The sequence below is a fragment of the Carlito syrichta genome, unplaced genomic scaffold, assembly GCF_000164805.1.
Source record: "Carlito syrichta isolate Samal-C Ts95f unplaced genomic scaffold, Tarsius_syrichta-2.0.1 Scaffold308918, whole genome shotgun sequence".
NCBI lineage: Eukaryota > Metazoa > Chordata > Mammalia > Primates > Tarsiidae > Carlito > Carlito syrichta.
Window position 1 is genome coordinate 137,225 of NW_007253014.1, and position 13,691 is coordinate 150,915.

Sequence of the window (13,691 nt, forward strand, 5' to 3'; positions counted from 1 at the left end):
CTCACCTCGGCCTCCCAAAGTGCTGGGATTACAGGCTGAGCCACCGAGCCCGGCCATAATAATTCTTATGTATGCACAAATCCCTGCTCATATCTACTCATTAACATTGATTCCTAGCCAGACAGGGTGGCTCATGCCTGTAATCCCAGCACTTTGGGAGGCAGAGTTGAGAGGATTACCTGAGCCCAGGGTTTGGGACCAGCCTGGGCCACTTGGCGAGAACTCATCTCTACAATAAATCAAGAAATTAGCCAGGCGTGGTTGCACGCACCTGTAGTTCCAGCTACTTGGAAGGCTGAAGCAGAAGGATCACCTGAGCCTAACAGCTTGAGGCTTTGGTGGCCATGAGTATGCCACTGCACTCCAGCCTGGGCGACAGAGTAAGACTCTGACTCAAAAAAAAAATTCACATTGACTCCTTAATATAATCTAATGCCAAGTGCAATCAGATTACACTGATTGTCCCCAAAATGGCCACCTAGAGGTGGTTTGTTTGAGTCAGGATCCAAACATTACATTTGCTTGTCTCAGATCTCTTCATGTAAAATAGCCTTCCCCATGGGCACTCGTTTTTTTGGGGGTTTTTTGTTTTGTTTTTTTTTAGATGGAGTCTCACTCTGTCGTCCAGACTGGAGTGCAGTGGCTGCTCCTGGCCACTGCAGCCTCAACCTGCTGGGCTCTGGTGATCCTTCCACCTCAGCTTTCCGAGTAGCCGAAATTACAGGCGTGCACTACCATGCCTGGCTAATTTTTTATTTATTGTATAGATGAGGTCTCACCAAGTTGCCCAGGTGGGTCTCGAACCCACAGGCTCAGGCAATCCACTCACCTCAGCCTCCCAAGGCGCGGGATTACAGGCTGAGTCACTGAGCTGGCTCATTTTTTTAATGCCATTAACTTGTTGAAGAACCAGTTCAGTGGCCCTGTCAATTCCTAAAGGAAGGGCTTATTAAGCAGAGGAGGAGGAGGTTAGGACAAAAAGACAATGGGGTGGCATCACCCCCTCTGACCTTTTTTTCACCTGCGTCTTTCTTTTTAACAGGCCCTCAGCCACAAATATGGTGGACACAGCAGCCACGTGACAAATGTGGCCTTTTTGTGGGATGACAGCATGGCCCTGACCACGGGGGGCAAGGACACCAGTGTGCTGCAGTGGCGGGTGGTCTGAAGTGGACAGGGTGGAGTCAGGTGGCAGGGCTGGAATTCTATTTTCGGGAGATGTCTATTGCCGAGTAGAGTAATATATACGCAGAGTATGTCTATAGCAGAGGGGATTATGGGGGTGGGAGGGTAGACTGACAGACAGAAGTCTCTATTTATCGGGGTGGGAAGAGGGGTCACACTGCTTTGGGGAGCCATTGGTGTTTGGTTTGGGGTGTTTTTTAAGTTTTTTCTTTTATATCATCCAGAAATAAACACACGTGCACTGAGGTGTGGTGTCAGGGTCTGTGTGTTTGGTGTATGCATAGATTGTAGTGTGTGTGTGTTTATTACAGTGTTTGTCATGAGAGACCATTATTACTTAGGTCTTTATTGGATGCAAGTGATAGAAACCATCTTGCTCAAGGCTGGGTGCAGTGGCTCACACCTATAATCCCAGCACTTTGGGAGCCTGAGGCAAGAGAGGATTGCCTGAGCCCACAGGTTCAAGAACAGCCTGGGCAACTTGGCGAGACCTCATCTCTACAATAAATCAAAAATCAGCTGGGTGTGGTGGCATGCGCCTGTAATTCCGGCTACTCAGAAGTCTGAGGTGGAAGGATTGCCAGAGCCCAGAGGGTCGAGGCTGGGGTGGCCGGGTGCGGCCACTACACTCCAGTCTGGGCGACGGAGTGAAACTCCAACTCAAGAATAAAAAAATAAAAATAAAAAGTTCATAAAAGCCAACCTTCAGCCCCAAATCCAAAATCCCAGGGAATGGCTGTGATTGGTCCATTTGTAGATCAATCAACTTGGTCTGCTGTGATTGGCTGCTTTTGAATAAAGAACCAGCCCTGGACCCGTGACTGTAGCCAGGGAAGTGGGTTGAATAAAAATATAAAAACATGGAAACTTCTACTTAACACACAGGGAAGGAGGGAGAGAGTGGGATTTTTTTCAGAAGTGGGCTGACAACACAATAGATAGATGTCTGGGAGATAGGATACTAGATTCTGCCTTGCAAGTAACACAATCCTGGCCAGGCGGGGTGACTCAAGCCTGTAATCCCAGCAATCTGGGAGTCCAAGGGAAGAGGATTGCCTAAATCCAGGGGTTCGAGACCAGCCTGGGCAACTTGGCAAGGCTTCCTCTCTACAATAAATCAAGTGTGCTGGTGCACACCTGCAGTTCCAGCTACTTGGAAAGTTGAGGCAGAAGGATCGTCTGAGCCCAGCAGGTCAAGGCTGCAGTGGGCGTGAGCGTGCCACTGCACTCCAGCCTGGGCGACAGACTCCAACTCAAAAAAAAAAGAAAGAAAGAAAGAAACATAATCCCAACTCCATCAGGCATAAATGAAAAAAAAAGTTGCCAGGTCGTGCAACTGGGTAGTCTAGGAGGGGCCCAGCTGGATTCGGAAGGGGCAAATGCAGCCATGGGGAAGTCTCTTGGTGATCTCTCCGCAATCTGTGTCACTCTGTGCAGATTTTTTCTTCCAGCTTTTTATTGATATTAACATACACGCACTCCTCATACATGTATAGTCTGATGAATTTTCACAAGCGACACATCCATGCAACCAGCTTCCAGATAGTGGCAAACAACGCGTACTCAGCTCCCCCAGATGCCCTTTTGTGCCCCTTCCCACTTGTCCCCCAAAGGGACCGCTTCTCTGACTCCTCACACCACAGAAGAGTTTTACCCATTTTTGGATTTTAAATCAGAGATTGGCAAACTGTTTCCATAAAAAGCCATGTAGTAAATATTTTCACTTCGTGAGCTACCCAGTGTCTGTCACAACTAACTCTGACGTTGTGGTGTGAAAGTAATCACAGACGATATCTACATGAATGAGCTTGGCTGTGTTCAAATAAAACTATTTATGGATACTGAAATTTGAATTTCTCATTTTTTTCATGTGACACGAAATACTATCGTTCTGATTTCTTTTGAACCTTAAAAAAAAAAAGGAAAAAACCAGCCAGGTGTGATGGCACACGCCTGTAGTCCCGTTACTTTGGGAGGCTGAGGCAGGAGGATCACTTGAGCCAGGAGTTCGAGGCTGCAGTGGGCTATGATCACACCACTGCACTCCAGCCTAGGTGACAGAGCAAGACCCTGTCTCTGTTTAAAAAATAAAAATAAACATTTTCGCTTCCAAGCTACAGAAAAATAGGCAGCAGATAGAACTGACTCCCAGTGGTAGTCTGCCCATTCTTGCATCAAACAGATGGAATCATGCAGTGTGAACTCCGTGGAGTCTGGCTTCTCTCCTTGAGCGAGTTTCTTAAGCTCTTAGGGCCTCAGATTCCCCCATGTATAAGATAGGAGTTAGCAGCATCTGCCCACAGGGGTGCAGTGAAACATAAATGTCTTCAAAACATGTAAAAGCATCTAGGATACGTCTGGCATAAAACAAGCACTCTATAAATTCTTTTTAGTCTGTTGCCCAGGCTGGAGTGCAGTGGCATACTCACGGCCACCACAGCCTCGACCTGCTGGGCTCAGATCTTTCCACCTCAGCCTTCCAGGTAGCTGGGAAGACAGGCCTGCACCACCACGCCCGGCTAATTTTTTAATTTATTGTAGAGACGAGGCCTCGCCAAGTTGTCCAGGCTGGTCTCGCACCTGTGGGCTCAGGCAATCTTTTCCCCTCGGCCTCCCAAAGTGCTGGGGTTATAGGCATGAACCACCGCGCCCGGCCCACTCTATATATGTTAGCTATGATTATGTTTACACGGTAGAAAAGGCAGCTGCCAAGGCGCAGCCACCCCACCAGGCCACGTGGTGAAGTTCAAGCGAGAGGATGGCTACGTCTTTCTTTTATATCCGCAAAGGTCTCCAGGAGGAATCTGATTGACTCAGCTTGGAGCACATGGCCAGTCTTGAACCAATCTCTGAGCAGAGGGGTTATCTGGATGGCCGGGCCTGGGTCTCGCGCCACTTTTTTGCTTAGGGAGGGATTCGTGTAACCCATCTGGGGCCCGCCGCACCCACCTGACCTCTCAAAGTGGGTGGAGTGGCAGAAAGACGTGGGCAGATGGCTGGGAGCGATGGCTCGTGCCTGGAATCCCAGCACTTTAGGAGGTCAAGATGGGAGGATTGCTCGAGGCCCAGAGTTTGAGACCAACCTTGGCAACATAGTGAGACCTCGTCTCTACCAAAAAAACTCGGGTTTTGGTGGCGTGCACCTGTAGTCCCAGCTACTCAGGAGGCTGAGGAGGAAGGGTCGCTTGAACCCAGGAAGTCGAGGTTGCACTACATTCCAGCCTGGGCGACAGAGTGAGACCCTGTCACAACAAAGAAAAAAAGAAGGTGAGCAGGTGTGAGCATTACCAGAACCTCGGCACCTTTGGGTCCCCATGGGTGATACCCTAGAGGGCAGCCTCAACAATGCATCTGGGAGCCCTGTTTTCATTATCTGTTGGTACTGAACAAACCATCCCAAAAGTTAATGAACGGAAACAACTGTCGGCCCGGCACTGTGGCTCAAGTCTGTAATCCTAGCACTTTGGGAGGCCTAGGCGAGAGGATTGCCTGAGCCCAGGGGTTCGAGACCAGCCTGGGCAACTTGGCGAGACCTCATCTCTACAATAAATCAAAAAGAAAAGAAAAGATTAGAAAACAACTGCCATCTCACCATCCTGCTCCTTTCATTCCTCCACTGATGGACATTCTTTGGCTATTGCAAATAACGCTGCTATAATTTGTGTGCAAGTTTCTGTGTGGACATATGTTTTCATTTCTCTTGGGTATATACACCTAGGAATGGAATTGATGGGCCATATGGTAATTCTATGTTTAACTTTTTTTTTTCCAATAGGAGTCTCACTCTGTCTCCCAGGCAGGAGTGCAGCCCGGACCTGTTGGGCTCAGGAGATCCTTTTGCCTCAGCCTTCCAAATAGCTGGAACTACAGGTGTGTGCCACCACACCCGGCTGATTTTTGTTGATTTATTGAAGAGACGAGGTCTCACCAAGTTGCCCAAGCTGGTCTCGAACCTGTGGGATCACACAATTCACTCGCTTGGCCTCCCAAAGTGCTGGGATTACAGGCTGAGCCACCAAACCTGGCCAGGTTTGTTTTTTTTTTTGAATTGAGGTCTCACTCTGTCAGGCTGAAGTGCAATGGCACAATCATAGCTCACTGCAGCCTCCAACTCCTGGGCTCAATTGATCTTCCAACCTCAGCCTCCTCAGTAGTTAGAAACACCATGCCTGGCTTACTTTTTTTTTTTGAATTGGACTCTCACTCTGTTGCCCAGCTTGGAATGCAATGACACACTCATGGCCACTGCATCCTTGACCTACTGGACTCAGGCGATTCTTCTGCCTCCTCAGCCTTCCAAGTAGCTGGAACTACAGGCATGCACCACCACGCCCAGCTAATTTTTTGATTTATTGTAGAGACATGGTTTCACCATGTCGCTCAGGCTGATCTTGAACCCATGGGCTCAGGCAATCCTCTTGCCTCTGCCTCCCAAAGTGCTGGGATTACAGGTGTGAGCCACTGTGTCCAGCTTCCCAATAGCTTTTTTTCTTTTTTTTTTTTTTTTTGAGTCAGGGTCTTACTGTCACCCAAGCTGGAGTGCACTGGCATGCTTAAGACCACCACAGCCTCGACCTGCTGGGCTCAGGTGATCCTTCTACCTCAGCCTTCCAAATAGCTGGAACTACAGACGCACGCCACCACACCCGGCTAGTTTTTGTGGTTTATTGCCCAGGCTGGTCTCAAACCCCCCGGGCTCAGGCAGTCCTCTCGTCTCAGCCTCCCAAAGTGCTGGGATTTCAGGCTGAGACACCATGCCCGGCCCCCAATAGCTTTTTAATGGTCATGGATACTCTTGTTCTATACCTTGTCTGTTTCATTGATCCAAGCATAACTTGAAGTATTAACCCTTCTCTGTGTCAAGTACTTGCCCCATCTTTCTACAAAGGTTGTTAAATTCAAATTTAGAATTACTGGAGTTTGATCAATAGATTGTTATAATTGGTTATTCTTAGGGAAGGAAGGACACTGCAGTTGATTTGTGTAAGGTTATTTGTTCATGTTGGAAATGCCATCGGCTATGATTTCCCATGGTCTCATTTGGTGAGACTGGGATTGCCAAGAGGTTTTTATCATGGCAGTCTGGGGATGGCATATCTGTCAATCACTAAAACAGAGGACAATTTGGGATATTCTAAGAATGAGCATGTTCTGGTCGGGCTTGGTGGCTCAGCCTGTAATCCCAACACTTTGGGAGGCAGAGACAAGCGTATTGCCTGAGTCTGGGGGTTCAACACCAACCTGGGCAACTTGATGACACCTTGTCTCTACAATAAATAAAAAAATTAGCTGGGCATGGTGGTGCATGCCTGTGGTTCCAGCTACATGGAAGGCTGAGGCTGAAGGATCGCCTGAGCAAAACAGGTTGAGGCTATGGTGACCGTGAGCATGCCACTGCACTCCAGCCTGGGTGAGAGAGTGAGACTCAGACTCAAAAAAAAAAAAAAAAAGGAAAGAAAGAAAAAATATATTTATAGGTTGTATGAATATAGCACATATAACATTGTGTGTAATATAGTCATACAATCTGTTGGTTCTGTTTCTCTGGAGAAACAGAATTTCCATCATTCTATTTATTTATATATACCAACACACACACACACACACACCTGTGTGTGTGTGTGTGTGTATATATATATATATATATATATAGAGAGAGAGAGAGAGAGAGAGAGAGAGAGAGAGATTTATTTTAAGGAATTGGTTCAAACGATTATCCAAAATTTGCAGGGCAGGACAGCAGATGGGAGACTCAGAGAAGCGCTGATGTTGCAGTTCAAGCCTGAGGTCCCTCTGCCAGCAGGATTCGTTTTTTCTAGGAGGAGGTCAGTCTTTGTTCTATTTTTGTGCGTGTATGTCAAGATTTCACTCTGTCACCCAGGCTGGAGTGCAGTGGCATGATTATGGCTCATCACAGCCTCAGCATCCTGGGCTCAAGCAATCCTTCTGCCTCAGCCTCCTGAGTAGCTGGGCCTACAGGCGCACACCACCATGCCTGGCTAATTTTTTGATTGATTTGTAGGGACGGGACAAGGGGGGTGTCTCGTCAAGTTGCCCAGGCTGGTCTCGAATTCCTGGGCTCAAGCGATCCTCCCACCTCAGCTTCCCAAAGTGTTGGGATTACCAGCGTGAGCCACCGTGCCAGCCAGTCTTTGTTCTGTGACGGCCTTCCGCTGATTGGATGAGGTCAACTCACCGTATGGAGGCCAATCTGCTTTACTCAAAATCCACGGATTTAAATGTTAATCTCGTCCCAAAAAACACCCTTACAGAAACACAAAGAATAACGTTTGATGAAATATCTGAGCACTGTGGCCCCGTCAGGCTGACACATCAAATTAACCATCACAGTTACTCTCATAGAGAAATTTGAAGTTATCTGGGGTCACCAAGGGACCATTTCTGGAGCTCCAGATATTAACTGAGTGATGGGTGCAACCTTCTTTTCATTTATTTTATTTTATTTTATGAGTTGGGTCTCACTCTTGTCACTCAGGATGGAGTGCTCATGGCCACCGCAGCCTCGATCTGCTGAACTCAGGTGATCCTTCCACCTCAGTCTTTCAAGTAGCTTGAACTACAAGTGTGTGTCACCACACCTGGCTAATTTTTTGGTTTATAGTAAAAATGAGTTCTCTCAGCCGGGCTTGGTGACTCAGCCTGTAATCCCGTGCCTTTGGGAGGTGAGTGGATTGCCGAGCCCGCGGGTTTGAGACCCGCCTGGGAAACTTGGCAAGACCTCATCTCTACAATAAATCAAAATTAGCCGAGCATGGCAGCGCGCGTCTGTAGTTCCAGCTACTCAGAAGGCTGAGGCGGAAGAATCACCGGTGCCCAGCAGGCAAGGCTGCGGTGGCCGGGAGCGGCCACTGCACTCCAGTCTGGGTGACAGAGTGAGACTCCAACTCAAAAAAAACCCCCAAAAAACAAAAAAATTAGGTCTCTCCAAGTTTCCTAGGCTGGTCTTGAACCTTGGCCTCAGACAATCCTCTCATTTCTGTCTCCCAAAGTGCTGGGATTACAGGTGTGAGACACTATACCAAACCAAAAAAATTTTTTTCTAATTTTTTATTTTAGAGATGTAGGGTATAATTCAGGAGGTATACAAATGTTCATTATGTAGGTACCCTTGATGAAGTGTGCCCCCCTCCCCTGGCGGTTCCCCACTACTGCCAATCCCCTTCTTATAGTATTATGATAACTGTTCAAGGTTCACTTATAAGTGAGAACATGTGGTACCCAAAAAAATTTTTTTAATAAGTCAGGCATGGTGGTGTGCCCTTGTAGTCTCAGCTATTTGGGAAGCTGAGGGATGAGGATTGCTTGAGCCCAGGAGTTCGAGGCTGCAGTGAACTATGATCGCATTGCTGTACTCCAGCCTGGGTGACAGAGTCAGAGTCAGACCCTGTGTCTTTAAAAATAAAGAAGAGAGGCTAGCTGAGCTCAGGGGTTTGAGACCTGCCTGGGCAACAAGGCAAGACTTCTCTACAATAAATAAATAAATCGCCGGGCTCGGTGGCTCAGCCTGTAATCCCACAGCTTTGGGAGGCTGAGGTGAGTGGATTGCCTGAGTCCGCGGGTTTGAGACCCGCCTGGGCAGGCAAGACCTCCTCTCTACAATAAAATTTTAAAAAATTAGCCGGGCGTGGTAGCACGCATCTGTAATTCCGGCTACTCGGAAGGCTGAGGCGGAAGGATCGCCGGAGCCCAGCAGGTCGAGGCTGCGGTGACCGGGAGCGGCCACTGCACTCCAGTCTGGGCGACAGAATGAGACTCCAACTCAAAAATAATAATAATAATAATAAAAATAAAAATAAATAAATAAATAAATCAACCGGGCATGGGGCATATGCCTGTACTTTCAGCTACTTGGAAGGCTGAGGCAGAAAGATTGTCTGAGCCCAGCAGGTTGAGGCTGCGGTGGCTGTGAGCATGCCACTGATTCCAGCGTGGGTGACAGAGTGAGAGTCTGACTCAAAAAAATAAAAATAAAGAAAATAAAAGAAAAGTATGTTGTCAGCAATAGTCATCTGGGATTCCAGCATTTTCACTTCCTCAGTTGTGACTCTATGTCCTCAATGGTAAAATGGTACCTTCTCACAGGGCTATTTTGAGGATTAAATGAGTTATTCACGTAAAGTACTTAGAATAGTGCCTGGAATGTAGTAAGTGGTCATTAAATATTAGCCATTCTTACTTTTCTTTCTTTCTTTTTGAGTCAGAGTCTTACTCTGTGGCCCAGGTTGGAGTGCAGTGGCAGACCTGCTGGGCTCAGGCGATCCTTCTGCCTCAGCCTTCCAAGCAGCTGTCCACCTAATTTTTAAATTTATTGTAGCGGTGAGATCTCACCAAGTTGCCCAGGCTGGTCTTGAACTCAGGCAATCCTCTCACCTTAATCTCTCAAAGTGCTGGGATTATAGGAGTGAGCCACTGTGCCCAGCCTATTCTTATTTTTCAATTGTTTCTGGTTCTTTACTTTTTTTTTTTCAGGAGGGGGTTTCACTCTGTCACTTGGACTGGAGAGCAGTGGCATGATCACGGCTCACCAGCCTCAATCTCCTGGCTCAGGTGATCCTTCTGCCTTAGCCTCCCGAGTAGCTGGGACTCCAGGCACACACCAACACACCTGGCTAATTCTCAAACTTTTTTGTAGAGACGAGGTATCACTATGTTGCCCAGACTGGTCTCGAACCCCTGGGCTCAAGTGATCCTCCCACCTCGGCCTCCCCATGTACTGGGCTTACAGGTGCGAGGTCCCTGACTTTTTAAATCTGCATCCTCTGCTGTCACGTACTCGTATGACCCGGCCTTTTGAACCAGACTTTTGTCCCCTTCCCTGTGACATTTCATGCCTCCTCTGAGCCTCTGCACATGCTGTTCCTTCCCTTCCCCACACCCATCCTTTCTGCGCTTGCCCACTTGGGGAACTCCTATGCAGCCAGCGCTGACCAATCACATCATCTCCTCACCCCTGGGAGCTAGAGGCCAGTATTCTGCCACTCTTGGGTCGAAGCCCCTCCCTGGTTCCCCCATTCCATAGGCTGGTGCTATTGAAGTGTCCTTTTCGTTGGGGCTCTTGGTTCTCCTTTGCCCCCTCGTGGCCAGACAGGGACCAGCATGGAAAAATGTGCTTAGAATGTTCTACCAGAAAAGGGTGGATGATTCTCCACGTACCCCTCCAGGGTCACGCTCAGCCTTTCTCCCCCTGGCCTGGGTCCTGGGAGACTGTCCTGTGCACACGTCATCCACAGGGTAGGCAGAGAGAGGTTGGGTGTTTATTTCCTGGGCCCTCCCTGCCTCCAGTAGTCAGACAGCAGCGGTGTCACACTCAGAACTGTGGCTCTCTTGGAAGTCTGGCTGTCTCCGGACGCTGCCCACAAGCTCCCTCCCTCTCCCTTCTGCCCTAAGGGTGGCGACGGCTCGGCTCTCACTGTGACTGGTCCCCTGCTTCCGTCCCATCCTCTGTGGGTTCCTCGACTCTGTGGCCCCTCTATAAACTGTCCCTTTCTTTTTTTTTTTTTTGAGTCAGAGTCTCACTCTGTCATTCAGGCTGGAGTGCAGTGGCACGCTCACGGCCACCGCAGCCTCGACCTGCTGGGCTCAGGAGATCCTTCTGCCTCAGCCTCCTAAGTAGCTGGAACTACAGGCGTGCACCACCACGTCCAGCTAATTTTTTGACTTGTTGTAGAGACAAGGTCTAAACAAGTTGCCCATGCTGATCTCGAACCCCTGGGCTCAGGTGATCCTCTCCCCTCTGCCTCCCAAAGTGTTAGGATTACAGGTGTAAGCCACTGCGCCATCAACCATCCCTTCCTAAATGCTCCCAGTTCAACTCTGAGTGGACACGTGTTTCCTGCCAGGACTCTGACTGAATCGCAGCATAAACTTGGGTGGGGGGAGGGAGAGGGGGACCATGAGCCCACCCGTGGGCACTCAGAGTTTCTCTTTAGGAGGTGCTTTGGGAGACCAAGGGGCTGACAGGGAGGGACGTGTGGGGCTTGGCTTGAAGCTGTCAGGATATATATGGGGTTATTTGCAGGGGCTTAAAGCCATCATGACCCCTTTCTTGGCCAGCCCCCTTGAGAGATAATGAAAGGAATAAAAACTTTATTCCTGTGTGTGTTGCAGGTCTCCTGGGTCCTTGGTGAACCCTCTCTTTCTCTTTTTCTCAAGGTCCCTGGAAGGAAGGGGGTAGTATGTTTCAGAGAGGTAAAGTCTCCTGTCCAGGGCTACACAGTGAATGATAATAGCTACTTTTTTTTCAGAGTCTCACTCTGTCGCCTAGGCTGGAGTGCAGTGGCACACTCACGACCACCACAGCCTTGACCTGCTGGGGTCCAGAGATCCTTCTGCTTCAACCTTCCAAGTAGCTGGAAATACAAGTGTGTGCCAACATGCTTGGCTAATTTTTTGATTTATTGTAGAGACCAGATCTCGCCAAGTTGTTCAGGCTGAGCTCGAACCCCTGGGTTCAGGCAATCCTCTCGCCTCGGTCTAGCAACTTTTTTTGTTTGTCTTAAACTGTATGACAAGCTGCGCTCGGTGGCTCAGCCTGTAATCCCGCGCCTTTGGGAGGCTGAGGTGAGTGAATTGCCTGAGCCCGAGGGTTTGAGACCCGCCTGGGCAACTTGGCGAGAACTCATCTCTACAATAAGTCAAAAAAATTAGCCGGGTGTGGTAGCGCGTGCCTGTAGTTCCAGCTATTTGGAAGGCTGAGGTGGAAGGATCGCCAGAGTCCAGCAGGTTGAGGCTGCAGTGACCGGGAGTAGTCACTGCACTCCAGTCTGGGCGACAGAGTAAGACTCCGACTCAAAAATAAAATAAAATAAAATAAATTGTATGACATTATTTATATGACATTCTAGAACACAGCTCATCTCTGGTGAAAAAAGAGAGAACCGAGTTGCTTCTAGGGGTGAAACAAGGCATGTTGCCTGAAAAAGGCACACAACAATATTCTTGGGTGATGGAAATGTCCTGTGTCTTGATTTGGGTGTTTAGTTATATGGTATATCCATTTATCACGACTCACTGGACTGTTCTCCTAAGGTCTGAGCATTTTAATTTTTAGTTTAAAATAAAAAAGAATTTGTGGTCAGACGTGGTGGCTCACACCTGTCATCCCAGCACTTTGGGAGGCTGAGGGAGTTTGAGACCAACCTGGGCAACATAACAAGAACTTGTCTCTACAAAAAAAAAAAAAAATTAGCCAGGCATGGTGGCACTCATCTGTAGTCCTAGCAACTTGGGAGGCTGAGGTGGAAGGATCACCTGAGTCCAGGAAGTCGAGGCTGCAGTGAGCCATGATCATGCCATTGCACTCCAGCCTGGGCGACAGAGTGAGACCCTGCCTCAAAAAACCCAACCCCCCCCCAAAAAAACTTGCACATCCAATATCTGTTATTTCTGAGTGCTACATGAGAGGTCTATCTGAAGTCCTTTGACCAATAACAAATTCTCACGACCAGTTTATGAAGGCTGCCATCCCACAACACAATGTGTGTCTCGCACCTACCCGGTGCCCAGCGGTCTTCTCAGCAACAGACACACAACAGTAAACAAACCCGACACAAACCAGCCTCCTGGTGGGAAGGCTGATAACTAGAAAAAATAAGATGGTGACAATTTCTGTGAAGGAAAAGTGAAGCAGGGAGAAGTTTGGGAGTGTGGGGGTGGCGTGTTTTACCAACTTGGTTGCATTGATGCCCTGAGAAGACATCCCGGGAGAATCGGACCATGAGTGTCTGCCTTGACCCAAAGAGGAAACCCAGAGGCCAAGAGGCCGCTGGCCTGATGTCTGACCCGCAGACGGGCTGGAACTGCAAGTTCTAAGTCTCCCTCCCGGGATTGTCCTGATCTCGGAAGAGGGGACTTCACAGACCTCTCTCTGGGGAGCGGGGCATGCAGAAGTTAATGGCCAGAAGGCCTTGGCCTCTCTAAAGGGGTGATGCTCTCTAAGGGTCAGTACAGGGACCGCTGTATCTGTGCTCCCTCTGCCTCTAGACCTGTTTCCCCTTTTGTGTCTCTGTGTCTATTTCTTTTTCTTTTTTTTGAGTCGGAGTCTCACTCTGTCGCCCATGCTGGAGGGCGGTGGCGCGCTCACGACCAGCAGCCTCGACCCGCTGGGCTCAGGCAATCCTTCTGCCTCAGCCTTCCGAGAAGCTGGAACCACGGGCACGCGCCACTGTGCCCACCTAATTTTTTTATTCATTGTAGAGATGAGGGCTCGCCATGGTGCCCAGGCTGGTCTCGAACCCATGGACTCAGCCATCCGCTTGCCTCCGCCTCCCAAAGTGCTGAGATGCGGGTGTGAGTCACTGCACCCGGTCGACCTCTTTTTCTTTCTTTCTATTTTTTATTTTGAGTCGGGGCCTACAGGCGTGCGCCCCCACACCCGCCTAAGTTCTGTGTTCTGTGTAGAGACGCGGTCTCGCTGTGTGGCCCAGGCCGGTCTTGAACTCCCGGGCCCAAGCGATCCTCCCGCCTCGGCCTCCCACGCGGTCTCG

At 49.1% G+C, this 13,691-nt stretch overlaps 1 protein-coding gene across 4 annotated transcripts in view; it reads left to right on the plus strand.

Annotated features, from left to right (window-relative positions):
* The window catches only part of EML2 (echinoderm microtubule associated protein like 2), a 32,473-nt gene extending 31,043 nt beyond the window's left edge, over window positions 1–1,430 (plus strand). For all 4 annotated transcript variants that reach the window (XR_002482441.1, XM_008066416.1, XM_008066415.2 and 1 more), the window contains one exon: window positions 1,043–1,430. Coding sequence is in view for 3 of the 4 variants with exons in the window: in XM_008066416.1 (XP_008064607.1) it covers window positions 1,043–1,168 (126 nt within the window). In the remaining variant the exon portion in view is untranslated. The remainder of the gene's footprint in view (window positions 1–1,042) is intronic.
* The last annotated feature ends 12,261 nt before the right edge of the window (window positions 1,431–13,691 follow it).